A 10,031-nucleotide genomic window follows, 5' to 3' on the forward strand; every position below is an offset into this window, starting at 1 on the left:
TCTTACACTTGTACATGCATAAAATAAAGTCTATATAATTGACATTCATTAAGATTAGGTTAAATAAAAACAACTCATTGAGCAGATATTTATTCGATATTTATTAATTTATTCACATATTGCTGAGAATATGAGAAGCTCACTCAACGGGAAGAATGAAATCGCTGATGTGTGTTAACCAGACAATTGAAGTGAGGCATCATCTCCGTTGTTGCAATGCGGAGTACAGCTGCAAGGTGGTCATCAGTCATCACAGATCTATGTTTTGATTTATTGAATTTCATCACAGAAAATGTCTCCTCGCATATGTATGTTGATCCAAATGCAAAATCAGAGAGCCAATTCGCATCATTCAGCTGTGGGAAATCCAAATCTTTTTGTTTCATGCCCAAAAATATATCAATCTCTGTTCTCAGTTCCCAGACTCTTTTCAAGACCTTTCCTAAACTAAGCCATCTTACATTCGTGCAATACAAAACATCCGTGTGCTCGGACTCCAATTCCTCAAGCAGAGTTACAAATTGCTTGTGGTTTAATCCTCTTGCTCGAATGTAATTGACCACTTTCGTAACTGTGTCCATGACATTGCTTAGTTTTAGAACACTCTTACAGAGGACCTCTTGGTGGATAATGCAGTGTAGAAAAACAATATTCTGTTCTGGATTTTTTTCTTTGACTTGATCTTGAATTCTTTTCAGTAACCCAACATTTTTGCCTGTCAAATTTGGGCTTCCATCGGTGGTCACATTCACTATTTTCCACTCCACTCCTAATTTTAAGATACACTTATTTACTGCCTCCAAAAAGTCTTCTCCAATTGTCGTATCTTTCATTGACTGCATTGATGCCAATTCTTCTGTGAGCTCAAAATGTTTTGTGATACCTCGAATAAAAATTATCAACTGGGCTGTGTCTTTGACATCACAACTCTCATCGAGTGCCAGTGAAAAACATGCAAAATTGCTTACTTTATTTTGTAACTGCAGGTACAGGTTCTCAGAGATATCCTCGACACATCTCACAATAGTTCATCTTGACAAGCAATGTTCTCGAACTGTTTTTTCTTGTCTGGGCATAAAATTGAGGCAGAGTCAACCATACATTCTTTTATAAATTCTCCTTCAGAGAATGGTTTGCTGTTCTTGGTGATTTTGTAGGCAATCTCGTAACTCACTCTTGCAATCTCATCCTGGGACACAAATTGTTTTGTGAAAATGCCTAGCTCTTTTTCCATTCGAACAACCAGCTTTCTTTTTTCTTCGGCAGAAACATATTTGCTCTCAAAATGGCAATTCAAGTTGTAGTCTTTGAGCACTGCCACACTTTTTTTTTACAAATTAAGCACACAGCTTTTCCACCCACACTGTTAAAATAAATATTTAGAAGTCCATTCTTTGTTGAATATCCGGCCTGTAGCTCAGTGGTTAGAGCACTCGCTTTGCAAGCGAGAGACCTGAGTTCAATTCCAGGTAGAGGGCGAAACCTTGGGCAAGTTTCCTTACTCCACACAGAGCCTAATAATAATCCCTCCAAAACCAAAAACAATAATAAATTGGTCATTTTCAATCTACGACTGTTTGTGGGACATTGCTGTGCGCAATTGGCTGCCGCGTTCGCCCACAAATATACAGTCAATTCACTTTACAGTGTGTTCTGTGAAGCGCTTTGGGACGTCCTCCCGACGTGAAAAGCGCTACATCAAATGCAAGGATTATTATTATTATTATTATTCAGCGTCCACTTTCTGCTTCTTTGATAAACTCATTTCGAATTAACGTCCTCTTCTGCCGCCCTTGTTTGAAAATTTGCCGATCCATACATTTCTAACGTCAGCCTGATTCAACACTTAAGGGAGGGTGCGCACAACTAAGCAATGTGATTGGCTAATGTTCCCAGTCAGATTTAAATGCGAAATTTGTGCGACTTTCTGGGACTGAATGAACTATAATTTTTTCTATTGCTAGACACAATGATGGGCCGGATAGAATCAATTGGCGGGCCGGATATGGCCCGCGGGCCGTCTTTCGCCCACCCCTGGCCTAGAGTGTGAGTGACTCACCCACTCATAAGGTTAAAGTTTGAACCTTGGTCTGGTCAAGTTTGTTGATCTCATTCGGAGAGGCAAAATAAAAAGTGGCCTCAGTGTCACTGGCTAAAACTATCAGCTGGGATAAATGCAACAGACCTCCTTGCTGGAAAGGATAAGTGATTTACATACATTTACATTTAGACATTAAGAGAGAACAGGCCTAACTAACAGTGGCGGCTTGTCAGGTGACTGCCACACTTAGAATTTCGGGGGAGCGGGAACGAGGCAGTACCCGGGCAGGAGCGAGGCCAACAGGACAGAGACCAAGACACTACGCATGTGCGAAGGGTCCGTTACCATGGTATCAAGATAGCTTGGTTAGGCAAACTCAGATTGCCTCACCTGTCAAAAAATGTCACCAGCCGCCAGTGGTGACAATGCTTCTACAGTCAAATGCCCTGACTATACTCGCTGCCTAAGCTTACATATGAATAATGCCACCTGGGTGAGGCACCAGATGGTTGTTGAAGCCCATGGAATCACTGCCCTCCACAGGCTGGTTCATTCACAACTTGTACCTGTTCTTTTGTCAAAGAAATCACTGACAATTACTGATGAAGCACAATAGCTGTTCAGATCTATCGCAGTTCTCGGTATTGATGGGAATGGGGTAACAGTAAACGCAAAGGCACAATAATGTGAAGCACTTTATCAGCATAAATTGATATTGCAACAAAACTCTACAGTACCTTTGAGAGATAAAAGAAAGGGCCGCTTTCCTTCTCAAACAAAATGCGTCCATTGTGGTACATTAACAATCCAAAGTCAAACAGTGGTCCTGGCACCTCCTTTCCGTTTACCTGTTGATTACAATCAACGCTTAGGCCATGCACTCACAACAACTAAACACAATTCAATCTTGTCTTAATAAAAAATTGTTTGCAAGCAATGAAAGTACCAGCATATTGTGTTCGACCATGTTCCATGCTCTCGGTCTTAGCATTAAAATAGGTGCCTTTGAAATAGGTGGCACATCTGGAAACAGAACATTACAAAGACTATAATATTCTATAATAGCATTTATACTATAATATAATTATAACATAACGTAATAGGCCTATATTCTCTAGAATATAGAAGAATTAGAGGTGATCTTATAGAAACCTTTAAGATTCTTAAGGGTCTGGACAGGATAGATAGTGTGAGACTGTTTCCCCGGTTGGAGAATCTAAAACTAGGGGTCATAGTTTCAGGATTAAAGGTCAGCCCTTTAGAACAGAGTTGAGAAAACATTTCTTTACTCAGAGGATAGTGAATTTATGGAACTATCTACCCCAGAAGGCTGTGGATGTTCAGTCATTGAACATATTCAAGACTGAGACAGATAGATTTTTATAATCTAAAGGGATTAAGGGATATGGGGATGGGGCAGCTAAATGGCATTAGGTTAGAAGATCAGCCATGATCTTATTAAATGGCGGGGCGGGCTCGAGGGGCCGAATGGCCTACTCCTGCTCCTATTTCTTATGTTCTAAAGACATCAGTATTTGCAGGTACAAGGCAATCCTTGAGGTGCAAGCATACAGCAACATGTTTTGATTTCCCTTCGCAGAGTAATAATAATAATATTCCTTGCATTTTATATAGCGCCTTATCACATCATTGAGACATCTCAAAGCATTAAACAGAATATATTGTAAGTGGATTGACTGTGTATTTTGTGGGTGAAATAGTATCACTGAAGCTTGCTGTTTGACCAAAAGAGTGAAGAAGCCTACGATTACTATAAACTTGAATTATTAACTCTGGATGGTGATGGAGGGGAAGGAGGGGCAGGGTATTTTCCTCTTGTTGGTAAGTTTATGAACCTTTGGGAACACGGGTTATATTCCCTAGATCTGAGTAGGTTAAGGGGTAATCTGCTTGAAGTATTTACAGGAATGAAGGGAACTGACAAGCTGAACCAGGAGTGACTCTTCATTCTTCCAGAGTGATCCAAAATAAGAGGAGACAGGCTTCAAATTAGAGTTAAGACAGTCGGAAGTGAAATCAAAAAACATTTCTTCACCCAGGGGATTGTGAGAAAGTGGAATGCACTGCTTCATAAGGCCATAGGTCCAGATTTGATTGGGATGTTTGAAAGCACTTAGAGGGTAGATTTACCAGGAGTTTTTTTTCAAAATATTTCTACCCCATTTTTTTCTGAAAAAAATAGATCCTATACCACCAAAAAATGCCTGTTTTTTTTTCATTTTGTGACTGAAAACAACTTAGATGCTCAGCCTATATGCTGTGTGCTGATAATGGCAATGTAAGTGGACACCAAACTGCGTACTTTCTGAGCGAGGAGAAAACAATGGGTTTCAGTGTTGAACAATGGAGCAGTCGTGCACATTGCTATGGATAAAAACACATGGTTTTGATTCTCCCACTTTTATAGGTTCCTGATGTGAGCTGTGCTGAGCGAAGACCAAGGCATCGCCCTGAGAAACAGCAAGTTGTGTCTGAGCCACACGTTGTACAGTACTTCAGAGCAGATGGCTGAAGAGAGTAATATCACCATTGACTTAGGAGCAGACAATACGCCACCCCACTGAGCAATAGAGATGGGCGGGCCAACCGATGGGAAAACAAGATATTGAAATAAATAAATGTTGGCTTGATAAGAGAATCAAAACGTAGCATTGGCCACATGAGACAACTCCTTATTCAGTGGTAGAACACATACTGGATGGATCTGCATGCTTTGTGCCCGAGATAGCGTTCTTAAAGAAACAACCTGACATATATGAGAAGGCAGCACAAGTATAGATGTGCAAACAGCATTTATACAGAAAAAATAGGTTAAAGAGACTCTTACCTGGAAACTGGTTATGAACTGCCTTGTAAATATTGAAGAGCCCTTGGATTTGATTAAAGTAAGTTGGACAGTGTCCGTCATCAAAATCAGTCTGTAATCATACAAAATAAACAATCAGCCTTTTAGTTATTATTATTATTAATAATAATAAATCCTTGCATTTGATATAGTGCATTTTAATGTCGGTAAGACGTCCCAAAGTGTTTCACAGCATTTACTGTGAAGTGTAGAGACTGTGTATTTTGTAGGCAAACATTAAACTTTCAATAGAGCAGAAAAAAAGAGAATGAAAGAAAATACGACAGAGGTGACCCTTTCTCTATGTGTCACTTGCCTGTAATGCTTTATAATGTGGTGAAAGGGCAGGGTATTGGGATTAAAAGATCTAAAATCTAATAAACTGATGGAAAAGTCTCAATGGGCAGAATGGCTCCCCTTATTCCTGTTTTCCTATTTCCTTCTGTTCAAATAGAGATTGTGTGTTAGCAAAAACTATTGGATTGAAGTGTGTGTGATATTTTTTAGTGAGTCACCAGAGAAACGTTTGATGTCCAGATTGACAGCAAGTGCTTTTTTTTAGCCATCCAAGATGCATCAAGAATTATATAATTTCTTGTATTTTGTATAGCACCAATCAAATTTAATCTCAAAATAATAATAATAATTCTTGATTTGATATAACGCCTTATCACATCTTTGAGTCATCTCAAAGCACTTCACAGAATCTACTGTAAAGTGAATTGACTGTGTATTTTGTGGACAAAATGCAGCAGCCAACTGCGCACAGCAGCGCCCCACAAACAGTCGTGGATTGAGTGACCAAATTATAATAATTACTTTTTTTGAAGGAATTATTATTCCCGGAAAAGCGATCCCCCAATTGACTAACAACTGGGTTTCTAATTACTGCTAGGTAAACAGAGGCATGTGGAGTAAGAAAACTTGGCCAATGTTTTGTGCTGCCGTGAATCGAACCCAGCTCTCTCACTTGCAAGGTAAGTGCTCTAACCACTAAGCTACAGGACTCCACACATGTGCTGCACCAGGGAATTGCTGTCAAGTGTAGTGACTGTATATTTTGTTGACAGATGCAGCAGCCAAATTGGCACAGGAAGGTTGCCCAAACATGAAATGAAAGCTCAATTTATCTGGAGGATTGTTGGCCAGGAACCTGAGGAAAACTCCCAGCAACCAACACGCTAAAAAAAACACAACTAATAAATCCACTGATTAATTTGTTGTTGTAATTGACCTGACCTGAATACCCTGAGCCGTAGATCTCAAAGCTTTGATGAAATGTTCAGTGTTGGTTGGAGACACATCGCCCAGATCCACATGTCTCTTCTGCAATCTCCGGGGAACCGGCTGTACTTTCCAGGATTGATCCTCTCGGATGTGTGAGGTATGGGGCAAAAACTCTGGGAGACCACCATGACTATCCAGCTCCACCTTTCTAGCAATTCTCAACCTTAATATCTGCAAGATTCAATTGAGTGCTGAATTAGTGCACAAATGTACGTTAAGGACATTATTTGATGATTCAATGTGAAGCACTGACCTGAGTTATATAGACATGGGAGGGAGGAGGGAAGTTTCCAGGTTATTATTTCCAGTCTGCAATGATGTTTTCTTACAACCCCTCTAAAAATAATATAAACGATGAAGCACAGTGGGAGTTGCAGTAGATTATTATTACTAGTAATGATAATAATAATCCTTGCATTTGGTATAGGGCCTTTCAAGTCAGGAGGACATCTCAAAGCACTTCACAGGATTTTACTGTGACTTAGAGTGACTGTCTATTTGTAGGTGAGCGAGGCAGACCAATATGTTCCATATATGTGTGATTGTACTAAACAATTGTTATTTGTTGCAGCCTAATTTACAAACTGATTGAAGTGTTGGGGAAAAATATTTAGATTGATCACATTGTACCAGGTAAATATTGTGTCGAACTCTCTTTGTGAAATCTTGGTAGCCTTCTCTGATTTTACGAATCTTACCCCTCCACCCTCCCTTAGTTGGTGCAAATTGAACTATTTTGAACTGAGTATCTGAATCCAAAACATTTGCGTATTCTTGTCCCAGAATTTCTGTGCAGTTTTCAGTAAGGATACAATTGAGGAGCCCAAAGAGTCTGTCCAGGTTTGAAACACCAAATGTAGAAGGTGTAACTACAGTTGGTTCTAATATCAGGAAACCCAACTGTTTATCTAGACAAGCAAAGCTGAGATCTAACGAAGTGTTCAAGGGCCATCTCAGCATATTAGTCCCTAAACTAGGCTTTATCTGGTCTGCTTCACCACCACTGGAAAACCACCTTGCAGATGGTATATTTTAAGGCATGGCCAAAATACAGAAAGAAGTCACAAGCCTGCAGTTTTTCCATGGCTGGTTGTAGAGTAAATGACAATTGGAGATGCCAGATGACCAGAGTCCACTGTACACAGTGAGTAATATTAACCTTTCTCTCCTCCAATGCACAAATACTCATCCATTTTTTTCCTACAACAATAACAAATTTGTTTTTTGTTCAATAAACAAGCGCCCCCCCCAGACTGCTGGACTTCAGGATGCATGAATATGAACAAACATAATATAACACTGCATGTACTAGCCACAACAACAATAAGTTGCATTTACATCGCACCCTCCATGCCGGGTGGCATCCCAGAGCACTTAATGATGGTGGAGCCCGATTCCGAGCCAGGGGAGGGGGAAGGTGACCGTAGACACGGTCGAAAAGGAAAATCTTCAGGCGCAACCTGAAAATGGGGAAAGAGGGGATGGGACGAAGGGATTGAGGGAGGGAGTTTCATAGCTTTGGGGCGTAGTGGCTGAAGGCACGGACGCCGATGGTGGAGCAGAGGATTCGAGTGACGAGGAGGAGGCCGGAGCCAGTAGAGCGGAGGCAGCAGCTAGTGCTCTGAGGAGAGAGGAGGCAGGAGGGATAGGTGGGTGCTAAGACGTGGAAGGATTTAAGCACTTGAGCGAGGATCTTGAAGTTGATCCGCTCTGTGATGGGGAGCCAGTGGAGTTTGGCAAGGATTGGGGTAATCGGGCTGCGGAGTTTAGTGCGGGCGAGAATGCGGGCGGCGGAGTTTTGGATGAGTTGAATTTTGTGAATAGTGGAGGAGGGGAGACCAGCGAGGAGGGCGTTTGAGTAGTCCAGCCGAGAGGTGACGAAGGAGTGGACCAGGGTTTCGGAGGCTTGTGGAGTGAGGTATTGTCGGAGACGGGCAACGTGGCAGAGTAAAACGGTCCTGGTCAGGGACAGGATGTCGGGGAGTGTCAGTCACAGGAGTGTCTGTCTGAAGGAGTTAATCTTTAAACCATCTTGTTTACTGGCTGGTTAATAAATAATTATGACAACGTTAATCTTTCAGAGGAGGGCCGGGAGTTCAAGTGGTTACATTTTCTGCACAAATTCAGAACTGTACAACATGACAGAGAATTATATGTTTTTTTTAACCAGTTGTTGCATAAACAAAGCTATTTTTAAATTGTGGTTGAAGGAAAACACGGGTTTGAATTTGGTAGCAAAAGGTCTGGTGTTTCATGCTGTTAATTTATTATTCAAACGTTTTGATTTGGAGAGTGGGTGAATTTACCTCATCAATATCTGCATCAAAAGTAGAGACCAGGTCTGCGAGGAACTGCGTGGCCTCTGGTGTGAGAAGGGTTTGAAATGCCTCTTCCAGAGTTGGAGGAGGTGGCTCGAGCTCCACACCAGGTACTGTCTGCATTGGAACAGGGTTAGAGTTAGACGGATCCCATGAAAATCACCTGCAAAAAGCGATCAAAGTCTTCTGAGAGCAATGCTGTTGTTGCAAAGTAATTTTTTCTTTAATTCAACCCTTTTTTGAAAAAAACGTAACAGCGTTATTTGACAATCGCTTTAGCACAAAATCACCACATGATTCGAATTAAGTTACGTGTTGGTGAGTCCCATACCATCAATGCCGTTGGGTTTATTGCAGGGAAGATTGCAGGGTTAAAAACATTCACAGTGGATTATAAAAGTGTAAAGTCTAACATATTAGTCTGATGTTATTATTTTACAAGATGCAGCAAGAGATTTTTGGCTCACACACACACACACACACAAACACAAAACAGAACCAGTTATCTAGAAATACTGTACAAAGCTTCTGGTTGTCTCAGTTAACAATCGCAATTCCATTTGAAGGTATACAAATAAATGATTTTCATACTTACAGTCAATTGCTGGAAAGTTGTTGTCATGTTGAGCACAGTTCTCTTGCCTGAGGATTGTGGTTTTGCTGAGTTAGGGTTTATATTTGCTACCCAAGTTTCATTTGACGCATTTCGCAATCAGTCACTGGGGCCAATGAACTCCCATTTCGATATGTTATCATCCTACCAGGACATGTTCAAATAAAAGGAATCGAAAATTGAAAATGGAAGACACAGCAGGTTAAAGAAGCCACAACCTCAAGAGTTTCAAAAGCCTCCTTCACGAGTAAAGAATGGGACATTACTGTGAGCAAATTGGCCGCCACATTTGTCTAAAATACAATATGATGTTTTTAGCACCTTCCATATGGGGAGGACATCCCAAAGCACTTGACAATTCTGCCTGGGCACTGGAGCTGTGGGTGGGAGATGAGGGGGTGAGGAGGAGAAATTACAGTCTGCACTTTACTGTGGATCCTGTGAAACGTATTGAAACCTCTTGCTACATGAATGATGTCACGTCAACTGCATTTGCTGTGTGCAATTGGCTGCCGCGTTTTGGCAACAAAATATACAGCTAATCTACTTTACAACATATCCTGTGAAGCGCTTTGAGACGTCTTAACGATGTGATAAGGCTCTACACCAACTGCAAGGATTCTTAATATTAATAAGGCACTTGGACTAACGTGGGTAGGGCAATCTTCAGCATCGCTTCAATGTTTTCCACTCAGGGTATGAGGTACTTCCATTGTAACACCATTCTGCTGTCCCTCCGCCTCGCCCCATCCCTTGCCTCCTTCAAGACCCTCCTCTTCAACTGGGCCTTCAATCACCCTCCTTCCCCCTCTGCTCTCCACCCTTCCTGATCCTGATCCCAGCTCGGGCTCGAAACACTGATTGTCCAGCGCCTTGGGACATCCTCCTGCCGTGTAAGACACAATA

The 10,031-nt window shown here is 41.3% G+C and overlaps 1 protein-coding gene across 2 annotated transcripts in view; it reads right to left on the minus strand.

The window, feature by feature from the left end:
* mlsl (malate synthase-like) overlaps positions 1-10,031 on the minus strand; it is a 30,355-nt gene that overhangs the window by 18,113 nt on the left and 2,211 nt on the right. The window contains exons 2-7 of one of the 2 annotated variants that reach the window (XM_042339101.1): positions 9,108-9,269; positions 8,501-8,629; positions 6,147-6,365; positions 4,890-4,980; positions 2,988-3,064; positions 2,779-2,889 (exon numbers count right to left, since the gene is read on the minus strand). In XM_042339101.1, coding sequence (XP_042195035.1) covers positions 2,779-2,889; positions 2,988-3,064; positions 4,890-4,980; positions 6,147-6,365; positions 8,501-8,629; positions 9,108-9,134 — 654 coding nt within the window. In that variant the 5' untranslated portion in view covers positions 9,135-9,269. Of the gene's footprint in view, positions 1-2,778; positions 2,890-2,987; positions 3,065-4,889; positions 4,981-6,146; positions 6,366-8,500; positions 8,636-9,107; positions 9,270-10,031 lie in introns of those variants that run through there. The other variant, XM_007897682.2, reaches the window with a different exon arrangement.

This window comes from Callorhinchus milii, unplaced genomic scaffold (genome assembly GCF_018977255.1).
Source record: "Callorhinchus milii isolate IMCB2004 unplaced genomic scaffold, IMCB_Cmil_1.0 Scaffold1, whole genome shotgun sequence".
Lineage (NCBI taxonomy): Eukaryota > Metazoa > Chordata > Chondrichthyes > Chimaeriformes > Callorhinchidae > Callorhinchus > Callorhinchus milii.